We start from the raw sequence: 25,762 nt of genomic DNA, 5'->3' as shown, positions 1-25,762 counted from the left end.
GGAGATGACTTTAACATACTCTCACAAAGAGTGGGAGATTTACTTTTTTTACCCCTCAAAGTGAAATAAAAGAAAGTCCTTTCCTAAGCTCCTTCAGATAACCAATCATTACATATTCATCTGACAGCTTTTAATGACCTGCTATAACACATAAAGACAATCCCAATCATGTAAAAATACTCAGGCCGGTACGTTTAATTAACAGATGCCAATCCATCCAAAAACTTACTACCCACCCCCCTTTTTTGGCCAACAATTAGTCGCATTTAGCAATTTTATGAGCATCATTTATTTAAATTCCTTCAAAATATTGAGTCATGTTTTCTTTGTGAAGGCCAATGGTAAAGTTATAGAGAGGCACACCTTTAGTTTATTTTAGCTGAAGATTAGCTTTATGTAGGGTCTCAGAGAACACAGGCTGATAAAAGCCCTCATTAAACTTAAAACTCTGATTCCTGCCTATATTAGATGATTTATAGGAAAGGGTTTACCTTTTGCTATATTTCTTCTATTCATTATCTGACTTGCGTAAAAAATGATAATCTTCTTTCACAAATATATAGTTAGGGAGAGCAACCCAAGAATTGGGAAAGCCTTGATCATGATATATAAATGGTACTTAAATTTTAAAATAGAAAATTTATATGTAGACATGTAACTGATACAAACAATTCACTAGAAATAACATTTTAACCATAAATCTAAATGCAGTGACATGGAGTACTGGTTGTCAGTAGAAAGGAAAGTGTTTTGCTGGGATAAGGAATATTCTCACGAAAGTAAATTTTAGGTTAACATTTAGCATGTTCAGCATTAATGCAAATATTGCCTCTTATACATGCTGTTTTGGTCTATCAATATAATACCATAAACTTCACAAAAAGAAAAGGTGTCAAATTCTCCACTGGTCTACTGCTTTTGCATTTTTATGAATGTACAGTAAAATTCAACAATCAGTGAACTGTCTAGAAAACACAAAGATTGTGCAAGAGGTCAAGAGGAAAAATGAACAAAATGATGTAGTTTTCTTCCCACCCTCAGGTCAGCTGAATTTTGTGGAAGTGGTTACAGTGACTCATGTTCATTCTGCTTTTCATTGTTCAGGTTTTCATGCTTATTTTTGCTTTCTGAAAATAAATGCACCAGATAAGAGTTATAGTTAGAAAGAAGAACTTTAAAAAATGTACGGAGTTTAGAATAGCTCAAACAAGATCTTTTCATTTGGATCAAATTCTCTGGGAAAAGGTTAAAGATCCACCAGCCCATAAAGGAAAAAGATATAAGTAAACTGTTTTATCTTTAAGAATTTTCAACAGCCAAGGGGTGCCTGGGTGGCTCAGTGGGTTAAGTAGCTGCCTTCAGCTCAGGTCATGATTCCAGGGTCCTGGAATCGAGCTCCTCTTTGGGCTCCTGCTCAGTGGGGCCTGCTTCTCCCTCTCCCCTCTGCTCATGCTCTCTCTCTCGCTATCTCTCCCTCTCTCAAATAAATAAATAAAATCTTAAAAAAAAAAAAGAATTTTCACCAGCCAAATCACCAAATATTTTTGAGAAAAAAAAAAAGCTTTAAAATTTTAGCATCTAACCAACATGAAAAAGTGCCAACTCACCATTCTCATTCTCAATTCTATGCACACATACATAAATATGAAGATTGAATTGGCTGCTTCGTTTCATGGTTAATATGATTTAATTCTCTTCTATGCTTATAATGGCATGCTTGAGGTTAATTAATAATTATTCCTCTTCATTCAATGCACCTTTAAGGTTGTACTTTAATCAAAAAGAAAATAAACTAAACCATAATATAATACCTGTCATTAGAGAAGACTAATTTTGATATAGAGAAACTAAAGGGAAAATATCTTTTAAATGAAGATATACTTCCTTTTTCTAAATAGGGTTTAATCAGTTTAATCATATCCCAACCTGGGTTATTTTGATCTTTTCCACTTAGACTACATTAGATTAATCCAATTCAAAATGTTCCTATTTTAAGCCTAACCCAACTTTTCATTTAAAACAGCATCATTTACTTATCCCTGTGGTACCAAGTGATACACCCTCAAAACATTTAAAACAATACTGACAGCGTCACAAGGGAAAACTCGTCATTTTTACCAAGCCCTGCCTTCCAGGATGCACAATATGTCATTTTAAAGAAAGAAGTGGGCAAGGAGGAAGCTTAGATTAGCTTGTTAAATTCAGCCTACTGGCTGACAACTGTTAAACAGCCACATACGGGTACACGCCAGGTCTGAGCCCCCCAGTCTGAGCAAAGGACAATACTACACTTGGCATTTCCCATCATGTTTTAGATCCCAATGGTGCTAATCCAATGATAACAGCCACTCGGGGTTCAAATGCAGCCTTGTGCTGGTGATGCTTGTGTAATGGAGAAAGTGAGAAACTGCCCCCCAACTCCTGCCAACACACACATATCTAGGTATATGCATTCCCTTAGTAGATTTTTCTTAATTCTTAAGCTTTGGATGCTAGATCCTGAGATTCTCTTAGCCTTTTGGGCCTGATTAAAGGCATAAAGAAAAGGAGAGAGAGAATCTCTCTCACACTGAAGAGGAAAACAATTAAAATGTTATTATGTGAGTTTGTATATATTGTGAAAACAGTGTTTAAAAGCCAAAGCAAATCACAAGTTAAAAAGAGAAGAGTTAAATACTCACAATTCCAGAGTCATGTCTTGGTTTTATTTTATAAAGTGATTTCCCCTTTTTCTGCCTGCACACCTCTTCGGCTTCTTTTACTCTGGGTGGAGAGAAGACACATGTATTTCAGCAAAGACCTATACGGATCACTGCAATCCACCTTATGATAGGTGAGCAAATATCAACTCATTGAGGATTTGAGCTATTGGAGAAAATAATACCACATACACAGGAACATTATCTGACATTTGATTCAAAAACACTGAATGTTAGAGCTAGAGGCTAATTCATCCAGGGGTTCTCATCTTGGAATCAAAGGATGTCGAATGGAATGATCTACAAACACATTAAAACTGTTATATCTACATTTCATCCTATGTTAAGGGAGTCTTATGTAGAAGAAATTAAGGAAATATCCCTCATTTTCAGGTGAGGGTACTGGGAGTGGTTCCATTACATAAATCTGAAACATTAAAAAACTTAAATAAACAGTATCATACAAAAACTCATATGCTTATTTTAAAATCATCTCAGATTTACTTTCCACGTCACACTCACCAAAAAAGTGAATACTTGGGCAGGTTTTAAAAAACTGAGCTTCATTAAGCAACAGAACCAACCATTTATTGGAAAACAGAAACTAGAACATGCATAATAATAATGTTTTGACACTTCTGGGAGTTCTTTTTAAAAACACACCCCAAGGAAAACACCATTGAATTTACCAGAGGTACAGTTAAGAGAGGATGTTATTTGGAGGTAAGATCTTCACTGAGTTCTGGATCTGCTAGTTGATACTGGGTAATGTCCTGATACCACTGACTATTGTATTCTGTCAAATAGTAGAAGGGCTTAATAATATATAATAGCATTATTATTATTACTAGACAGAATTGTTGCAAAGATCAAAAAAATTTTATTTAAAAAGTTCTTTATGGGGAGCCTGGGTGGCTCAGTTGGTTGAGCAACTGCCTTCGGCTCAGGTCGTGATCCCAGGGTCCTGAGATCGAGCCCCGCATCGGGTTTCCTGCTCCCAGGGGAGCTTGCTTCTCCCTCTCCCTCTGCCTGCCGCTCCCCCTGCTTGTGCTCTCTCTTTCTCTGTCAAATAAATAAATAAAATCTTTAAAATAAAAAAAAATTAAAAAATAAAGTTCTTTATAAATTGTAAAATGCTATAAAAAGTATATACGATTGGGGTGCCTGGGTGGCTCAATCGTTAAGCATCTGCCTTTGGCTCAGGTCATGGTCCCAGGGTCCTGGGATTGAGCCCCACATCGGGCTCCCTGCTCCGCGGGAAGCCTGCTTCTCCCTCTCCCACTCCCCCTGCTTGTGTTCTCTCTCTTGCTGTGTCTCTCTCTGTCAAATAAATAAATAAATAATCTTAAAAAAAAAAGTATATGCGATTGTTTTAATTAAACAACTGGTAAGAAATCTGTAAAGTAGGATTATACTAATAAAAAGGGGTCCCATAAAAAAGGAAAATAACCTATTAGGTTAATTTATTTATTATTATGATTTCCCTTGGGAATTAAAAATGGAGTATTCCTGGAGAAACTAAAAAAGCTGTGACTTATCTTAATAAAAGACTTTTTATGCAGATCTTGAAGTTTATTTCCTGAAAGAAATGAATTATAAATATGTTTCTTGAGCGCTGTGGTAAAAGATCTGATGGCAGGATTCCTCTGCCGTACAACTAAACGAACACTGGTTTTAAACAGTGGAATGAAGGAAATGATCCCACACAGCAGCTACAGGACTGGTATTAGAGTTTACGTTAAAGCGTGACACATGAAAGTAATTCCTTTTGGACGTAAAATGCCTGCTGAGTTGATATTGTTATTAATTCCAGAAAATGATGACAATTCAGAAGACACTCCATTGTTACTACTTTTATTACTTTCTACCCAAGTCATAAATTGCCTTTAATCCTTCCTCCAAATATTTGAAGACAAAAGCATTTCCTTTATAACAAACAAAGGATTGCAGAGTTCCCATCTTGCCTCTGAAAGAGCTACCAGTAAATTTAAGTTGAAATATTTGGACAGGGAATTAAAAAACTTTTTTTTTTTTTTTTTTTAGCACTTAGCCAAAATCCAGTAGATCCCCTCTTAACTTTACTTGGAACTCTTTAAAGTATTTTGTAACATTAAAAAAAAAAAAAAGTGTACTTCACAAGTATTTAGATCACCAAAGCATCTTAATTTTCTCACTATCATATTTATTTTATTTTTAAAACACATTTTTCTAAGGATCACAGGAAGACAAATCTAATTCAAACATATTTAATTTTACACAAAAACAAATTCAGCCATTCCTTGTAGCAGAGATAACAAAAACTAAAGAGAACGTGCGTCAAGGAAACCTCACAAGATCTAGCTCATCCCTTCATTTGACAATCATTTATGGGGCAGTAACTCCAGGCCAGGCACTGGGCTCAGCTCAATTTTATAAGGACAATTAAGTTCAATGTCTAATAGGAGAGCTACACACATAAGCAAGTACAAATGTGCCTAAAGCACCACCACCTAGGTTTGTAGAGGTCCAGCCATGTCCCAAGAGGGTAGGGGTTGTGGAAATCTTTCTGGAGCAGGTTGACAGCAGAGCCTTGCTTCAAAGAGAAATCTTAACTGCTCATACATTTCTTGGAAGGGGAAATGGGGTGGAGGATGAAAGAAGAATACATACAGAAGAACATGTACGAAGGCCAAGTGAGACAAGGATACCACAGTGAGCTTCGAGAACATACACCCCGCTCCCCTGTGCTGCCATAGGATCTCCACAACCCCAGAGGCTGGGGTTGGGGCTGGCTGTCTATGCTCCGGTTTCTGATGCACATGGCTGGGGTGAGTCAGTCACTGCATCCTAGGCACCTCAAGACCAGGCACAAATAAATGAGGTGCGGAGCTGAGAAACTAAGCACCAGGACCTCAAGTAGTTGTTCTTTGGATTTAGAAGCACAAGCATGGAGCATATGTTAAAATGCAGTTTTCTGGACCTATTTTACTCTGGGGCAGTCCCCAGTGGGGGGTGGGGTAGGGAAAGGGGTGTGCTTCTAAGCAGCACCAGAGAACGGGAGGAAGACAGCCTCTGGGCCACACTACTCACCCTGGCACGGAGGGACTCCCCTGAAGCCTGGACTGGGCAGCCACACTGAGCCCCCGAACACCGTGCTTCCTCACCCCATCTCTTCCCAGGGCACACCTGGTCCCAGCCCACACCCCGAGAACTTGCTCACTTCAGCGCTTTGTGAGTAGTGCCCCTCCTATTCTTCCCAGCAAATGTGGCGTCTTCCAAATGCCAATTTTATTTCAACAAAACTCTGACAACAAGAAATTTTTTCCACACTTCAGGCAGGAAAAAAGAATGTGTCCCCAGAGGTGAGATACACTGCCAGAGTTGGCAGAAATAAGGAGCATAAGGAGGGAGAAGCCGGGAAGAAGAGGGCTGAGGCAGCAGTCCATATGAACGCTTCCTGCTCGCTCTCCATCTGGGAGAGTGTGGCGGGCCCATCAGCTGCTCGGCCAAGTTTGGCCTATTGAGTAACTCCTTGTACATGGTCCATGCTCTTTCCCTCCTGCCTCACCCCTCATTCAATCATGCCGAAAATTTCTTAGGCTGAGTAGGAAAAGATGTATATCTCTCAACAAGACAGGCTTTAAGTGAAAAAGCATGGTGGTGAAAACATTTCAGACAATAAATAAAAATGACCACTATGTCCTGTTTGGAAAGGAAGTGGGGAGTCAAAAGAGGGATGATATTTCCTTTATAGAGAAAGGGGAGAGAGGAAGCCAAGGCTGGGTGGAAGAAGACAGTCATTGGCTTCCAAGTATTGCCTGCACTTGAATTTAAACTCCGAGTAGGGTGAGGGCTGTGGATGGTGTGTAGACAAAGCTCTAATGCTTGAGTCACAAAGACATGTTCTTTTGAATCTGGCTCTCTTCGCAACAAAGGGGACTGCCAGGGCATCTGTTAATCAAGATTTCACCCTACCAGAGAACTAAAAAGGCAAGTAAAAAATTTCAGATGACATCTTTGATAGCCTTATTTAACAGTGCACCTTCCAATTAGAGATCTAGATTACAGAAAGAAAATTTGAGCAAAACCAAATCATACGATAATGAAAACTCTTCACTCATCACCTTTAGTGATCTTGGAAAAACAACAACACAGAAAATCAGAGACCGGAAAACAGGAAATATAGCATTACTTTTTAGACAGAAGAGAAGGATACCGAGTGGTATATAATGGCTATAAAATTTGATGTTTATGTTAATATTTTGCTATAATAGCTTTTATTGCCTATAGAAGTTCAGAAACAAAACTATGCCAAATAAATATCAAAAGTATGTACTTATTCCTTAAATGGAGGACCAAAAGTAATCAGAATATGAGGCATTCTTTATTTTTTAAGGGAGAATTTAATTATAGGAAATAACCAGGAGACATATATGGAATCAGGTTTGGCAAACAGAGTAGGTGACCAATTTGAACAAAACAATTTTTGTCATAAGCAAAGTTTCGTTCGGGCAATGATCGGGAAGAGTGGTGTGAATCAGTGTGTGATTCCCAGGAAACAGAAACTTGATCCCGTCAAGGACCAACTCTATATAACCAATTTTGAATGAAGTCTTTCTGAAAAATATCAAACTTTTCTCTTAAATGGAACGATTTAACTTTTACCTGATGGCCCATGTTTGTCACCATTGCAATGTGCTGATACAGGGCTATCCTCAAGGCCTCCTAAGATAGATACCTATGTGGTGGCTCGCCCATGTATGGATCTAACACTCACACTTTGCTTTCCTTTGAGTCCACTTGTTCAGGTTTCTGTTTCTTGCCAAGACGGCAGGTTGTGATTACATCTTGCTGGCGCCAGCATGCCTGCCTTGAGTAAAGACTCTATCTTCTTCCAATAATTTCTGTCTTCTCTAGAGGGGAAACCCAGATAACCAAGCTAATTTAAATAGGCTTCAAATTAGAGCTGTAAGACTGAGTTCAATTCTGGCTGAACGAATAGAGTTCCTGGACCTGGAGGCAGGTGCCACAGGGCTTCTCCCTCATGAGCCCCATGCCTCCCACATACTTCTGGGGTCCCAGCTGTGTCTGGAAGGCTGGGGAGGCCCAAAGTCTGACTTACAGATAGGCAGAGCTTTACCGCTCTAAATGTCTACGAGTAGGTTCTAAGACACTATACAGCTCGTCATATTGCACCACCCAACTCCACAAAGATGGAAAGTGATGCTGGAATGAATGTAAAACCTGAAATTCAAGCTTATCAAGGTAAAGAAGTGTGACACCCTTAACTGGTAATGACAGATTTTGTGATGCTTCAGAGAACCATCGACAGGATAAGAAGGCAAGTATTTTGTGAAGAATAGGACTCTGAGATGATCGCTCAGTTGAAACTGTTTTCTCGGTCCAGGGCAAAGTGACCAGAGAAAAACAAAACATCTTTAAGCATTAAAGCTTATATTTAAATTTACTTTAAAAAAATTTTTTTATATTAAATTTATTTTCTAAAAAATAAAGCTGTACATGTAACCTGAAAAAGAATAAATGGATCTTAATACATCTATAGGATTTTTTATTCCTTATATGCAAATATCCCAAGTTGTAAAAACTTCATTTGGTTTTAAGGAGTTATGAATTTAGAAGTTGTGAAGCATAGAAAACTTGAACCCAGGAGAATGAAAATGTTTTTAAGGTCTATATTAGAGACAAGACAGAGGTAGGTGGTAGAATGAAAGAATACTTCTTATCACAGAATTTGCTAAAACTAATTTGCATTCCAATTATTATTTTTATTTTGGTATTTTTCAAAAAAAATTGAAAACTTTCTCAAATTTTGTCCTTAATATAACTGGGCACATTTAACCTAAGGGTTATTCTAAACAAAGAGAGTGGTTTCTTATTTCTCTCCTAATAAAGATGTATTTTTCTCTGCACTATCCCCCGCATCCCCAGACCCATTTATTGTCAGGCAAACATATACAAAAAGTTCAGCATGATTAAGTTTAAAGACAGTTTGTGAGATGAATAAGGGAGATACACTCTGGCACAGAAACAGAGAAAAGAAACCAGACATCCCTGAGGCCTGCAGGCAGAATAATTTTTATCTACCTTCTAGAGCAAAAGCCAGGCTGGCCACAATCTTATCAAGAAAACAGATATGCTCTCATCATTCAATGGAAGGAGAAAGGGAGTCACTTTTCTGCCACTAAACATTAATAATTTGGTCTGAATAAGAATCTGTGGCAGACAGATTCATTTCCTGCTGGCTCCAACGAGGCTTGCTGGGAGTAGCTTGATTCCTCGCTGGAGTCTCCGGCCTGTGAGAGAAGTAAGTGCAGCCCGGTGCGGGCATGTCACAGGCTGGAGGTCCTGATACACAGAATAATAAGCTAACAGTAGACATAATTATCATTATTACCCGTTCACAGTGTACTGCACTGAAATACAACACCATCATGTCTGCCAACAAATTTACAACTTTTTTAAGAGAAAGGGAAAAAAAAGACACACATATATACACACAGAGAAGGGGGACAGTGGGAGACTGTAGACAAAGGCTGGTTAGGCATGCCAGCTTTAAAGTTGTGGGTCTCCCTCTCCAGGTCAAGCTAGAAGTAGGTGTTAGATGCCTTCTGGAATTAAAGGTGATCTGAGGGAGGTTACTCCTGGCTCTGTCCTTCTCTCCTTTATAACCTCCATGATTTAAAATACATACACAAAAAATACCACAAAACCCCTGACAATATAATGGGAAAAATCAACCAAAAATGTCACTTATCATTACCCTCAAGTAAAAAGAATTTCAGTTTTGTCAGGCCCATGTGAATTTCTGAATTTCATCACTGACAATCTCCGACTTTTCAGAGAGAACATTGCATTTGTTACCTCGAATGGTTATGGAGAACAATTAGAATGAACACAAAAGTGCCCTTGACTCAAGGAAACCAAGCTTTAAGAATACCTTTCAGTTTCTTGGATGCAACAGGAGCATGGCTCAGTGCGAGCTGAAGGACGTGCTCAGTGTGAGCTGAAAGACGTGCACAGTGCAGAGGGGATGGCCTGGAGGCCTCACACATCACACTGCACTCACATCACGGTAACACGTGGTGTGTGCTGGCCTCTTCTATCAATGACTGTAGCTGAATTTTGAGAAATATTCATAGTCTAAAATCTAGGATTCCATGACAGATACGTATGTTCTATGTTTGTGTTCTAAAAACTGCAAATATATGTTAAACATAAAGCAAATAAGCAGAAAGAATGTACATCAGTGTTTCCTAGAGGGTATAGGTGGGTGAAGAGATGAATCGTTTATTCAGAAGAAAACACATTCAACCAATCAAACTGATCCCTACAGTCTGAATCTCTTCGGTGGCTGTCTGAGATTCTATAAATGTAGAACACTACAATTCATGGATGAGCTACCTCAGAAAAAAACTTTTCCTACAGTGTTGGAATGATTACAGATAACAAAAGATGGGTATGGATGTATGTCACTATGCTCTCATTTCAAAGCAAACACCCCCTCCCCCCAACACACACAAATCATCATTCACATCCGCCCCTCTGTGGAATAAAAGTTGTCAATCCTTTCCTAACTGTCAAACCCACCAGCACTTTCTAGTTTTTACCCTCCACCACAGTAATCACTCTGAAGTGGGTAACTAGTCCCTAATTTTTAAATTCTCTTATCTGTGGGTCCTCGGAGAATTTCTGAGTTTTCCAACTATTTTTCAGAACAAACTTCCTCGATCTCTTTTGCTGCTAAACTTCTCCCCCATACCCAAGGTCTAATCTTGACTCTGTAGTATCTATAGGCAATCTCTACTTTATAATTCCAGGTACAATGGAGACTTTCAGATCCACGTCTCTAGTTCTGATCTTTCCCCTGAGCTTCAGATCCCAGTGGACATTTTTCTTTCCTCCCCCACATGGGCCTTGGTTAAGAATATAACTATCCGTAACCATTCATCCTCTAAATCCTTTCTCTCCTTCCTCACCAGCCCTCCATATATATGCAAATGGTTAACAAGTTCTGTTATCAATGATTCCTTAGTAATGATTTTTAATCTGTCCCAACCTAAATTCCACTGTCCCTGATTGTTTTTCAAAGCTTCTCCTTATGTCATCTAGACCACTGCCACACCCCACAGAATGGCCTCCACACTGGTCTAACCCATCCTTCACAAGTATCCAAAACATGGGAATCATCGGAGCCACTTATTCATGGGATTCAAGGCCATTTACAACTAACCTAACTAATTTCTCCTTAGTTTCTACAATGTTCCTTGAGCTCTAACCATGCAGAACCACTCCCTACTCCATGGGAGGTCTTTGCCAAATCTGTTCCTCTGGGTCTACCCATTTTTTCTCTTCCTTCCATGGCTCCTTCAAATTAAGCTCAAAAATAGCTTCCTATAGAAAGTGTATCTGACCCTCTAGGAAGGCTTATTTTAAAGACTTAAGGCTATTCATGTATCTGTCTTTTGCCTTGTTGAATTGTAAATTCCTTGAGATTAGGGGACCATGTACATTCATTTTTACATTCCCAGGGATAATAATAAAGCTGACACAGGTAAGTATTTACTAGATGTTTGAAAAATAACTAAATGGAAAAAAAATACCAATGAATGAGTGATGAACAGGGAAATTAAAGATAAACTAAAAAATTCACAGGGATAAATTTTGAGAAATAACTAGGACTTTGATTTAAATCTCTTGTTTTTGTCTCCTTCTTCCAGTAAACTCTTCAGCAATGAGTCTGGATGTTCAATTCACACTTTGAGTAAACTATGCAGGGTTCTATCTGACCTGACCTTTGAGTTTACTGATTTACTATTGTAATTCCGTCCATAAATAACAATGTAGTTGAATGAATATACATAAAATTTATGAAATAGTTTAGTGTATCATATTCACTTTCTCCCATCTTAAAGAAAAACTAAATTTTTATATGAATTGAATTATTATATGAATACATTATATGAATCATTAGGAGCCTGTAAGGATTCCACATGAAATCATGTCACTAACTCTTTTAGCTCCTAGGTTAGTAGAAAAGATAAATGACATAGATGTGATAAATCTTCTTTTCAACAAAGCATTTAAAGAAATCTCTAATGGGATGTCTGCAGACTAGAACGAGAAATGATAGTTGGGGGAGAGGATACTTAGATGAATTTAAAATGGTCAAGTATACTACAAAAAGATAACAGGGTGTCATTACATATGGTTACATTTCTGTTTTAAAAAGCATCCCACTGAAGAGGATCAAGCACAATTAAGTGGTAAAATTTATATAGAGACTGTTTTAATCTGAGAATGGAGACAACTGTCCTAGCAATCACAGATGTCCAAAAAATGACAGAGAATCTTTATTTGAAGAAAGTGAACATTTACAGTAAGACAATGGTGTATTAGACACAGTGAGTGACTGCTTCATGTTCACCACCTCATCCAACTATCTGGCAACCAAGCATGAGAGATGCCATCATGCTCTTCTGAAAAGGAGCAGCCTGGACTCTGAGAGGTTCTTGAGGTCATATGATAATGGAATGAATAATCTGGTCAACTTCAGAGTCTGCTCTCTTTCCCCATCAATCCCACTAGAAAGGGTACAAAATCATGGGCTTAATGTCTACCTATTAGTACTGTAAAAATGGTATTCCTATAATGGGAATTAAATTGGGATAGATGATCTTCATTTACTTCCCAAGTTCAGTATCTCTTTCCTTTTAGAGAGCTTCCACAGAATGAGCATCTTAAAAGACACTATGAAGTAAGCTCCTTAAAGGCAGAGAATGGAATGTCCTTCTTCTCCATATCCCATGCCCAGCACAGCACCTGGCTCATCACAGTAGCTCTAACACACTTACTAAGGACTTGTTATGTGCCAGGCACTGGGCTAAAAGGGTTTTACGGATGTTATCTCCTTTAAATCTTGTAAAATAACCCCATGGAGTAGCTACTATCATTACCCAACTTCTACAATGAGGAAACTGAAACCTAAAATGGTCAAATTACTTGCTCGGGGTCATACACCAATTCGTGGCAGATCTGTGGTTCAAATCCAGTCAAACAGAAAAATCAACTTCCACAGTTCTGGTTTTAACCACTGAACTACATTGCGCCTTTCACTACAGAAATACATGGGAAAGATGAAATATACAACCATTGATATCTTCTATTTATTTCCATGTATATATTTATCATATATTTATATATTTCCATGCACTATATTAATTTATATTTATTATTTATTTAGAAGCATTTGATTCTTAAAGACTGAATCTTATTTTTTTCTTATTTTTTATTTTTTAAGATTTTATTTATTTATTTGACAGAGAGAGACACGGCGAGAGAGGGAACACAAGCAGGGGAGAGGGAGAGGGAGAAGCAGGCTCCCTCCATCCCAGTACCCTGGGATCATGACTTGAGCTGAAGGCAGACGCTTAATGACTGAGCAACCCAGGCGCCCAAGACTGCATCTTTTAAAACCCTGAACATATAAAGTGTGGCAGTTTAAAATGATTTTTGAGAAGAGAAACTACTTAGAAAAAATGGGCACATGTGTTTTATTAGATACTAGGGAGAAGTACTATAATTGCACAAAGTTTGAACTTTATTCAAGGAAAAGAAGGAATGGAAACACAACAGGCTATAGTGTTCATCTCAGAAAAAGGAAAGCATGTAAGACTGTCTGGAGAAAACAAAGCTACCACCACATTTTCTTGAATCTAATTTCTAGGAGAAATTTTTGATGTGGTTTTCTGAATAAGGCATGTGAATTGCAATCAGTACAAATCTAAAAATACAGAAGAAAGAGAAACTTTTCCAATGGCTTTTTTTTTTTACACAAATCCTCAATATAAATTTTAAACTATAATTCAGTGAAGGCATTTTGAAGACAGGGAAGTCAACACACTCTTCAAGTATGTCCTGGTGCTTGTTGGTGATCTAATCTGATACAGACATAAAAGTGAAAAATCCAGGACAGTCAGCATATTTCCTTAATTGTAGCACATTGCAATGCTCTGAACTGAATAGGAGTAGATGACAAGTGCTGGATATGCTGACATTCTACCCTGCTGAAGAAGGAAAATACAGTTGCTTCATGGAATCAACAACAAGGTTCACATTCCAACTGTGTAAATAAAGAACTTGAACTAAACCCTGTCAAACCAAGAGTATCCTCTTTTCACGTTCTTCTACAAGGAATTTAACATGGCATGAGAAAAAGCTGAGAAATCTGGAAGGTACTATTTAGAACTTTTTAAAATGTTTAGACAATAAGCTTTTAATAGTCATTGAAAATAGGAATATTTGCATTCATATACATGCTAGGATTTTTAATCTCCTGATCACATATTTTTCACCACTAATTTAAAATCTCTGATTTATAAAAGAAAAAGAGGTTTGTTTTTCTCATGGATCTTGTAGTAGAGACTATTTTAATTCTATATTAGATGTGGATTTACATGGAATTTACAAAAGTAGCTCAGCTGATATGCCCTTTATATAAGTCCCGTAAGAGTGACCATGTTCTTTCTGTACAAATTGAAGGTTTTTAGATTTCCTTAATAAAATGGTAATGTGACAATCCCTGGTTCTACAAATTTATGGTAACAAATAAAACAAATTTCTGTCATACATGATGGCCAGAACTATTACAAAATCACATATGACAGCAAAATTAATCTTTTATTACAGGAGAATAATGTTTACTACATTTGACATTTTTCATGCAAACATCGTTTTACTACTTCCGCATGCTAAGATATTTTCTTAATGTCAGTGATTTTTTTTGCATATGGTTCAGAAACATTTTTGACTATAGCTAGTGAGATATAAACTTAAGCTGTTGGTATATATACCATGACTTTTGTTTTGACACTTCTCTAGCAAAAGATGACATGTATGAATACCTTGGATCCTATTTTTTAAAGACTTTTTTTTGTTGTTGTTGTTACAGGGAGGAAATGTGATAAACTTTCTATAAACTAATTTCCATGTCTAATAGCCCTTGAATTCCTCCCTGCAAAACTCATAAAAGAGTACAAGAAAGCTATTTATATCATGATGCTTTAGAATTATGCAAGAGGAAGTACAGCTTAATTAAGGGGAAGATGTGGGAGATACAAGGCAGGAATGGGATCAAGGAAACACACATATTAAGGGAGAACAAGAACAAGGGTCATGATATTTACTCTCCTGGATTATTCCTATCTGGCTAAAAATATGCTGTTTATCCCATCATCATCAAAAAACAAAAAAACCCTAATTCACCTTCCTCTCCAGCTGGACCTTCTTTTCTCTTTGACCCTTTCTATGCACAAACTCCTGTGGTCACTGTCTCCATTTTTCTGCTCCCATCAGACATCTGTACCCAGCCACTGGACAGAGACAGCTCTCGTGGATGTCATCAATTCCCTCCCCTTCCAATTCCAAGGTCAGTTCTTGGTTTTTACCTCCCTCATGTGAACACCAGCAGCATTTCACATGGTTCTTCCTTTAAGCTCTCCTTCTTGAAGCCCCTCCTGCACCCTGCCTGCCAGGCATACCCCTCTCCACACCCACTTTCCACTTTTCTCTCCTTGCTCACTCTGTTCCAGCAACTTCGGCCTCCTCCCTACACATGCTCCTTCCTCACGCTTTGTACTTGCCTTCCCCCCCGTCTGAAATGTTCTGTCTCCAGGTATCCACTGGTTTATTCCCTCACTTTCCTCAAGTCTCTATAGTCAGACCATCACCTCCTACAACTCACTTTTCCCTTCACCCTACTTTATTTTTTGTCAGAGCCTCTATCAGTCCTGGTGTTTATTAATTTAGATTCAGAAGGTCAGGATTTGGTTTGGTTTACAACTCCAGTGTCTGGCATATAGTAGCCACTTAATAAATACTTGTTGAATGACTTCAGTAACACACACGGACAAGTCAAAAGTTCACAGAGAAGAATGCAGAAATGGTGTTCAGAGTTGGAAGAAAGTAGAGGCACCACAGGGGACAATTATAAAGGACAGTTAAAAGTTGCAATAAAAGCATTCTTGACTTCTCACCCCCTCATATTTCCCAGGATTTATCTCAGGATCTCCATTCCCTAGAGAATCTACCTTAGGTTGGAGAACACAGATTTTTAAATAGTCCAGCTAGGAAATTTCTCCTAGAGCAAGAAAGGTGAAGGGTATGGCCTTGCTGATACTGGGAGTGTTAAGAAGTGTGATTGGTTGTGTGGATCATGGTGGCAGTAAGGACACAGCTGTAATAAGAGACGATGTGGCCCAGGCTGGGCAAGAAGCTCTATGGATGAATGGATGAATGAATCGGAAAAATCCAAAGAGATTCTAGAACAATTAAAAGAACCAGGAATGTTGTATCAGGGTGATGGAGAACTTGAGAGTCTCTTCATAGCTAACCTTAAATATGTGAAGACCCATTACATGGACAAGGGATTGGATTTATTTGTGTGGTTCTAGAAGGAGTAGAATCAGGACCGGTGAGTACAGTGTTCAGTCAGCCAGATATCTGTTTATTCTGTGACCCTTTACCCCAAGCCAGATGGATTACAGAATTCAGAACCCTTCTAATTTCAGACAGAAAGATGGTACATAACACTACCAAATGGGTCTGACATAGCATGAAGTAATCAAACATGTTAACATTTCTGCAGTAAACATATGAACATTCATACTAAGTGGGATGAATAAAGACTACATAAACAGTCTCATGTAAGTTGAGTTTGCCACAAACTTATAAAAAATTGTTTGGTTTCAGAGGTGTTTTGGACCTCCAAATTGTAGACAAGGGATTATGGCTCTGGACTATTAAACTACAAATAAAACTGTATCTGTTATAATACTTGTTCCCAGCATTTGTGAACTCTATTATCCTTGTTAGGGAATTTGTTAAACCCTCAGGTGGAAAATAGGAAATGGCCACTGACAATTAAGAATTTGGATGTGAGGGGCGTCTGGGTGGCTCAGTTGGTTAAGCGACTGCCTTCGGCTCAAGTCATTATCCTGGAGTCCCGGGATCGAGTCCCACATCAGGCTCCCTGCTCAGCAGGGAGTCTGCTTCTCCCTCTGACCCTCCTCCCTCTCATGCTCTCTCTCTCTCATTCTCGCAAATAAATAAAATCTTAAAAAAAAAAAGAATTTGGATGTGAACACTTAATTCTTGATTTTTCTTTAATCAGCATTACTAAGAAATTTGTTTTTAGTAACTAGTCGTGAATGGTAAAATATATATTTTATGGGAGTCAGCACAACTTTTCTCTTTTTTACTATGATCCACCAGCTTTCTGATGGTCATGTTCTTGCCTCTCTTAAGCTAAGAGGTTGTGCATGGTCTTTGACTCTCACATGAATCTTCGGGACACAGTAATAGACCATAACTAGTGGTAAAGTATGCTGTGAGTTCTTTTTCTTTATTAATGATAGATGAAGTAGAGAGCTTTAAAAAATAGGAGCCAATTTAAGCTTTCTTCATAAAAACATCATCTTCACTTACTTGGATTTGTATTTTTTTCCTGAGTGCTTTTATGTGTGACTTCCAGTAACTCCCCATCCAACCATCTGCCTGTCTGCCCATCCATCTGTTCAGCCACCCAGCCATTTATCCATGATATTAAAACAAAACAATTGCCCTTCTACCTTTTTCTCTAATTAGTCCATCAACATTACCTAGCTTCAAGTTCATGCTCTAGTACTCTGTGCAATGATTCTTTTATTTCGCCTTTGTAAAATGAAAACATTAAAAAAATAATCAGAGCTATAAGAAATAAACCCATGTATAAACTCAATACAGAATTGAGTGCTTCTGCCCTAAAAACAGCACATAAATTTAAGAATACATCAATATCTACATCTAGACTAACTTTTAAAATGAAAGCTTTTAAGTTATCTGTGAGCATCTGAAATTCTCTCAACTGCTGAAATATACTTTTTAAAACTATTCTTCATCTTATTTACCTCCCCCATATGTTTGGAAAACTTTAATGTGGCCAAATGGAATTTTATCAAACCTTCCAAAAATGTTCACCCCTAGGCCAAAGGAATTTGAACCAAAGAGCTTAATTTTTAAAAATAATTGTATCTCAGAAAGTTAAGAAAGACTATGAATATGCTTTTATTCTGATGTTTTATCCTTGCAAAATATATATTACCTAAATGTATAATGATAATTAGAATAGACTGCTACTCCTTCCCTTTTCCTCACCCAACAAATTTTCGAGGCTGATCTCCACACATTGTATAACAAATTAAAGTTTAGAGGACTAAGGATTCTCACAGGCAAACTTCTACTTCTGGCTACTTTAAATTCCAAATGAAGGTTTCTGATTTGGATACCAATTCTGATCCATGGGTTTTTCCCATACCACCAAAATATTTATTCAGTTCTAACCTAGAGATAGCATCAGATCCCACAGATTAAGGGCTCAGCCCCACAAGACTGTCCCCCACTTCAGATGCCAATGGCAAGTCCAGGTTGTCACTGTGCTTCTGACCCACAGTCTAGAGATGAAAGGTTAGAACAACCCCCTCCTTGGGTTCAACTAGTTGGCTAGAAAAGCTCATAAAACTCAGAGAAACATTTTACTTACTAGATCACCAGTTTATTTTAAAAGGTTTTAACTCAGGAAAGCCCAGTGGAAGAGAAGCATAGAGTAAGGTGTGTGGGTCCTTTTGGGATTTTATGGAGGCCTTATTACATAGGCATGATTAATTAAATCACTGGCCTTTGGTGATTGATTCAGTTCCTCTTCCCTCTCCAGAGGTTAGGGGATAGGACAGAAAGTTCCAACCCTCTAATTACAGGCTTGGTTCCCTGGTCATCCTTAGCGACCTAAGGGCTTTCTAAAAGTCACCCCATAACACAACAGAAGACATCTTTATAACTCTCATCACTTAGGAAATCCCAAAGGTTTTAGGAGCTCAGTGTCAGAAACTTAGCTGAAGATCAAATAAATATTTCTTATTATAAACCACAATATTACAATGCCTAAAAGACATGAGTATTCAATATATTCTTTTAAAACAGAGTGAATGTCGATATAATCTGGCATAATTTTGAGTTTTATCATTTTTCAAAGTGATGGTAAATGCAGCCCACCTGAGATGCCCATATTATAAAACAATAGAGAAATATTAATAAGGCTTAAATATATGGTAAAAAGTACTAATTCATTAATATGACTATAGATTATTCTGTTTATTAAAAAAATAAAATAGCTGGGGGCACCTGGGTGGCTCAGTCAGTTAGGCATCCAACTCTTGGTTTTCAGCTCGGGTCATGAGATAGAGCCCGGGGTCAGGCTCTGCACTTAGCAGGGAGTCTGCTTCTCTCCCTCTGCCCCTCCCCGACATGTTTGCCCTCTTTCTCTCTCCCATAGATAGATAGATAGAAAGATATCTAAGATAAGTGAATCTTTAAAAAATTTTTTAAAGATATTTTTAAAAATATAAAAAATAAGAAAGCCACACTTACGTCTTATTATTGGGTTCTTCTACACATGACTACGGCACAAGATCACCCTGATGGAATATTAAGTTAAGAACACTTCTACTGCGCCAGTTCTCCTAATGTGGTGGAGATGAGGGTCAGTTATCTTTGGGTTAATGGAAGTTGGGGGATCAGGCCCTCTCTAATGTGACTGCCACCTTTCCCTCCAGGGCATTCTCCCATCACCTCATCTCCCATCTCCTCTCCAGAAGCACCCCAAGGCAGAACAACATTGGGAAGCCCAGGAAGAGATGGTAGTGACCTCCTGACTGTGTCCACTCTGCTTGCAATGAAACAGCTATGGCCTCCACCAACACACTCTGAATTCTGTCCTCATTGAGACTGCTACTTTCTGAAAATTACGATTTCCTTATAAAAAGCCAGCAAGCTTGAATCTGCCTAAGTCTCCAAAGGACAGGGTAGGCCTACTTCCTGACTGATACTCTGATTCTCCTCTGAGCCTGAGTTTTCACTTTGCCAAGTGCAACCATCAGCTAATTCTACACAATGCAATGGGGGGGGGGGGCGGGGGGCGGCGGTGCAGCTCATGGTAGGAGAGGACTGTGTGCCCTTTCTGTAAATGCAGAAGTGGCATGACCCTCATTCTGTAAGGTACAGCTATCCAAACAGGACTTTATATAGCTCAGCATCAAGTTTTAAATCTTTCAAAGAAGGAATCTGTAAGGACACATACCAGCCTTTCTCCAGAGAGAGAGATCGATGAGCTGTGGAGGCATGTTGGGCAGGAACACTTTCTTTCATCTAGATATAGAGTGTGACACATGGGTGCCAGTCTAAAGGTTATTCCTAAAGGAAGGGGCAACCTTGATAATCAACTGGAGGTGGAACATGGCCAGGACTGCGTGGGAGAGGATGGAGACAAAGCCGATGGATTATTTAGAGAATGTTTAACATTATTCAACAAGATAAAATGACAGATGAAGTTGATTAAATAAAGTTTTCAAACTTAAAAAGACATCCAAGGCATCAAGGATCCTAAGTATTTTATTATAGTTCTTACTCAGGAGACAAAAGCAAAATAAATACAAATGGAATGAAATAAAATAATAAAATAAAATAAAATAAATGCTCATAGGTTTCACGTAACACAACATTCAAAAGGAGTGAGCGGACAAACCTCCGTGTAGCTATATATTGATAATATTATAATTAGAAAACCTAAATTGCAAAAATTTTACCATTTTAGGAATTATATGATGCAATTTTCATTTTTTTGGTTCTGCAATTATTATTAGTCTTAAAAATTGCAAAATCATAGCTCCTAAAACTCTAAGAGCATTAGAATTTGAATTGGATATGAAATTATAATATGCATAAAATATTATGTATATATAATAACTTAAATGATGATGATGATGACACTGATTTGAAGGTTCTTTTGAGGAGGAACAAATTGTAAACAATAACTTTCTATATAAACCAAAGAACCCAAGCTTATGTGGTATCGATTTGCCATGATGGTTGTTCAACTGATAGACACTTGAATTGATTGGAAATGCCAATCTCCAAGACCACATTGTTAGTTCTTCGGTATCAACATGGTTAGTCTTCACTGAGTGCCCACTGGCTAGGGTGCACCACATAAAGGGTCTGTTCCTATTATTGTCTGTCTCAAAAAAGTGTCTTCTTTCCACGGGCTCAAAATTCTTTTTTTTTTTTTTTTTTTTTTTTTTTTTTTTTTTTTTGAGACAGAGAGAATGAGATACAGAGAGCATGAGAGGGAGGACGGTCAGAGGGAGAAGCAGACTCCCTGCTGAGCAGGGAGCCCGATGCGGGACTCGATCCAGGGACTCCAGGATCATGACCTGAGCCGAAGGCAGTCGCTTAACCAACTGAGCCACCCAGGCGCCCCCGGGCTCAAAATTCTACTCATGACCTAGCAGCTGCCCGTTGGCTGAAACTGCTAAGCCCAACTGTTTATGACAAGCAGAAGCAAAAACCCTGAGCAGCACGTTGGCCAGAAGGCCTGTGGAGTGGGGTCCTGAATGAGCACCCAAAAAGGCCAGGGAAAGGCTGGAGACATTACGGTGAGAAGATGAAGGGTTAACTAGACAGAAGTGAAAGATTTGAGGCTTTACCCCATAGCAAACGCAGACAAATTTCTTTCCCTTTTATTTTATTTTAACAGTTTATTATATCCACTATTATCACTTCTTCATCAGAAATACAGGTTAAAAAAACTGACAATCTCCTCCTATGGAGATAAGATTTGAAAAAAAATGTTTATTTGCAATAGATGAATAATTTCAAAATACATACACACATATCTATTATGTTGTGTGTATTTTTAACATGACTTGTGATTTCCTGAAATGGGTTTACACAGAGAAAGCACTGGCTAATTTCATCACTATAGAGTCAAAGCTATTATAAATTACTAATCATCTAAATTGACAGGGACTTTTAAAAAAAATTTTATTATGTTATATTAATCACCATTCATTACATCATTAGTTTTTGATGTAGTGTTCCATGATTCATTGTTTGCGTATAACACCCAGTGCTCCATTCAATACATACCCTCTTTAATACCCATCACCAGGCTAACCCATCCCCCCAACCCCCCCCCTAGAACCCTCAGTTTGTTTCTCAGAGTCCACAGTTTCTCATGGTTCGTCTCCCCCTCCGATTCCCCCCCTTCATTTTACCCTTCTTACTATCTTCTTCTTTATTTTAACTTACAATGTAAGGTCTGTGATTCAACAGTCTTACACAATTCACAGTGCTCACCATAGCACATACCCTCCCCAATGTCTATCACCCAGCCACCCCATCCCTCCCACCCCCCACCACTCCAGCAACCCTCAGTTTGTTTCCTGAGATTAAGAGTTCCTCATATCCGTGAGGTCATATAATACATGTCTTTCTCTGATTGACTTATTTTGCTCAGCATAATACCCTCCAGTTCCATCCATGTCATTGCAAATGGCAAGATTTCATTCCTTTTGATGGCTGCATAATATTCCATTGTATATATACCACAACTTCTTTATCTGTTCATCTGTCGATGGACATCTTGGCTCTTTCCATAGTTTGGCTATCGTGGACATTGCTATAAACATCGGGGTGCACATACCCTTTCAGATCACTACATTTGTATCTTTGAGGTAAATACCCAGTAGTGCAATTTGCTGGGTCATAGGGTTGCTCTATTTTCAACTTTTAGAGAAACCTCCATACTGTTTTTCAGAGTGGCTGCACCAGCTTGCATTCCCACCAACAGTGTAGGAGGGTTCCCCTTTCTCTTCATCCCTGCCAGTATCTGTTGTTTCCTGACTTGTTAATTTTAGCCATTCTGACTGGTGTGAGGTGGTATCTCATTGAGGTTTTGATTTGGATTTCCTGATGCCGAGCGATGTTGAGCACTTTTTCATGTTTGATGGGGACTTTTTGATTTTGGAATGAGCTATGCAATTTCTTTTTTTACAGTTTTTGCCAGCAGATTTTTTTTTTTTAAGAGTGGGGCATTTTTTTTTAAGATTTTATTTATTTATTGACAGAGAGAAAGAGAGCACAAGCAGGGGGAGCAGCAGGAAGAGGAAGAGAAAGAAGCAGGCTCCCCACTGAGCAGGGATCCTAATGTGGGGCTCGATCCCAGGACCCTGAGATCATGACCTGAGCCGAAGGCAGATGCTTAACCGACTGAGCCACCCAGGCGCCCTGCCAGCAGATTTATTTCTCAACTTTTGATCTAGCTAATATTCATGTGAGTAGTTAATAGATTTGCTTTTCATGAGTACATACGAAACTCTAAGGGCACAGGGGAAAGCCTGAGAGTGTGCCAAGAAGGAAGACACAAGAACCAATGTAGGACTTCAAAACCATCAGCCATCTAAACAGATCATCACAGGCGGTCAGCATGTCCAACTGTGGTCTGAGTTTATGCTTAGAACTCTGATGTGAGAAATCTCCTTACTTAAAAAAAAAAAAAGCTTTATTGAGGTATCATTAACATACTATGAAATTTGCCCATTTAAAGTGGACAATTCAATGTTTCTTTTAGTATATTCACAGGGTTTTGTAGAACATTTCATACCCCCCAAAAGAAACTTCACTAACCATCCCTCCCCATACCTCTCTCCCCTCAACCCCAGACACAGCTAATCTACTTTCAGATCCTATATATTTGCCAATTCTGGACATTTCATATAAATCAAATCATAAAATATATAGCCTTTTGTGACTGTCTTCTTTCACTTAGCATAATATTTTCAAGGTTCATCCATGGTACAGCGTATATCAGTGCTTCATTTCTTTTTACTGCCAAATAATATCCCATTGTAATATTCACTTTTACTATCCATTCAGCTGATGGACATTTGAGTTGTTTCCATCTTTTGGATATTATGAATAGTGCTGCCATGACCACATGTGTACAAGTGTTTGTGTGGGTGCACGCTTTTACTTTCTCTTCAGTATAAAGCTAGGAAGGAGTTCCTGGGTCCCATAGTAACTCTAGGTTTAACCATCTAGGGAGGAGATGCCTAACTGTTTTCCAAAGTGGTTGCACTATTCCACATTACCACCAGCAGTGTGACAGTTTCACAAGTTCTCCTCATCTCCTCCAACACTTGTTATATTACCTGTTTTTTTCCTCTACAGCCATCCTAGTGTGCATGTCTCTTTGTGGTTTTGATTTACATTTCCATGATGGCTCATCATGTGGAGCATCTTTTCAGATGTTTATTGGCCATTCTGCTTACTTTCTTAAGACCATTCTCCATTTCCTCCCCACAAAGACACAAGAATATTACCTAATTTCTTCTGTATGTCCTATATTAAAATACATATTCTTAAATTTCTTCAGTACTGATCTCCATTCTTGGTTCCCTCCAGTACACATACATACACACTCAGCACATGCTTTCACAAATGATTCCTTTTAAAATTGAGTTTGATGCCTTATCACAGTTCTAAATCTTAACCAGACTTCAGCAGCAAAACCAAGTAAGTTAATTGTTATTTGTCAAATATAATAACTCCCGACATGTCTTGGTCTAAACTTTGCCATCAGTTTCAAATCTGTTGTAGAGACGATCTCTTCCATCTTTACTGCTCATGACTAGGTTCTGATTATCCATTATTTACTTTAGAATCCCAAACTTTTAAGAAGCATTTCTCATTTCTCTAAAGATCCACTCCCACTAATGGGAATAGGGGTGGTGTCTGAGAGTGGAATCCTGAGGCCGAGCAGGTGGAATTCCTTTGCTCGAAGAGGTCAGAATCAGCATGGAGAATATCACAGTGGGAATGAACTCTGGGGAGCCTGTGACTTCTTAAATTTTTCACTATCTTAAAAATCCAGGTTCTAGCAGAAGCCTACACAAACCTAAGAATTGGTTAATTTGACATTATTCAAATCTAACAGATCTAGACCTCCTCCTCTAGCAGATTATAATCATCACGTTGTTTGAGAATATCCTAACGAAACTTAAAGTGACCCCTTCAAAATACCATCTTGCTTGTAAAGGAACAGCTTGTATTTCAGCCCATATAAGCTATGTGATGTTTTTTTAATAGGTAATTTAAAATATCTATTCCATGGAGTTTATTTTGATCCAAAATAGTTTTATACAAACTTTGCTAAGACATATACAAACATGCTAAGACAAAAAACATTCTTAGCAAATGCTTAAGAGAAACTAGTAACTGCTCAGATGACTTTACAAGCCTCTACAAATCTACTGGAAGGTACCACAATGTTTAAATCCTTTTCAAAGCAAAAAATGTCTTTGGACAAGCTACTTTCTTGGCTCTTGGTCCTGATTCTCTGATGGGGAGTCAGAACCAGAAACCCTGAGGGTGAGTTTCTTCCATTCTTGAACATGAGGCTTTTGAGAAAGGATTTTCCAAGATTTAAAAAACATGTCTTGAAACATGGCAAGATCAAGAAGAAATGCAAAGATCTTTTCCATCTAATGTTCACCTTATGATTTTACATCATTCTTGGAGAACTAAGTTCTGGAAAATGAATTTCCTGATAGCCAAGGATTCACAGCTTTCCCCAACCTTGCCTTTGTACATCATTTTAGGAGAGAAAGGGAAAGTTTGCATTCTTGATCTCTAACATCCTGGTTAACAGGAGCTTGTCAATACCTGAGATGAGATGTAGAGTTTCCTGACCCTCTACAACCGGTACAGGCCGCAACCTGCGAATAGCAAGTTTGTGTAGGTATACCTCCCAAGTATATATTCAACACCCCCACTTCCCCTCATCTCTGTCACCTTCCCCCTGGTCCACAGCATCACATCTTTCACCTGGGCCACTATACTAACTTCCTAAATTGTTTCTCAATACCATTGTCCAATCTACTACCCATTTGAGTCAATAGTCTTTTCATTACATGAATCACATCAAGTTATTCCCTTTTTAAAAATCCCTTTGATGATTTTTCAATTGCATGTGCAGAGAAGTCAATCTCTTACCATGATCTACAAGAGCCTGAATGATCAGGCCCCTGTCTATTTCATCATATTCATCTCAACACCTTCATCTTTCTTAGAGTGCACCCCATCTTTTCTGTCATGTTGTCTTGAACTTCCTACATCTCTGCCTGGCAGACTCACAT

General features: G+C 38.3%; 1 protein-coding gene across 1 annotated transcript in view; it reads right to left on the bottom strand.

Annotated features, from left to right (window-relative positions):
- Positions 1–1,100: 1,100 nt before the first annotated feature.
- The window catches only part of FMN2 (formin 2), a 373,610-nt gene continuing 348,948 nt past the window's right edge, over positions 1,101–25,762 (bottom strand). The window contains exons 14-15 of the mRNA XM_021682678.2: positions 2,682–2,763; positions 1,101–1,127 (exon numbers count right to left, since the gene is read on the bottom strand). Of these exons, the coding sequence (XP_021538353.1) occupies positions 1,101–1,127; positions 2,682–2,763 (109 nt within the window). The remainder of the gene's footprint in view (positions 1,128–2,681; positions 2,764–25,762) is intronic.

This window comes from Neomonachus schauinslandi, chromosome 6 (assembly GCF_002201575.2).
Source record: "Neomonachus schauinslandi chromosome 6, ASM220157v2, whole genome shotgun sequence".
In the NCBI taxonomy this organism is placed as follows: domain Eukaryota; kingdom Metazoa; phylum Chordata; class Mammalia; order Carnivora; family Phocidae; genus Neomonachus; species Neomonachus schauinslandi.
Note: the sequence above shows the minus strand (reverse complement) of the source record. Positions and strands in the feature narration are given on the sequence as shown.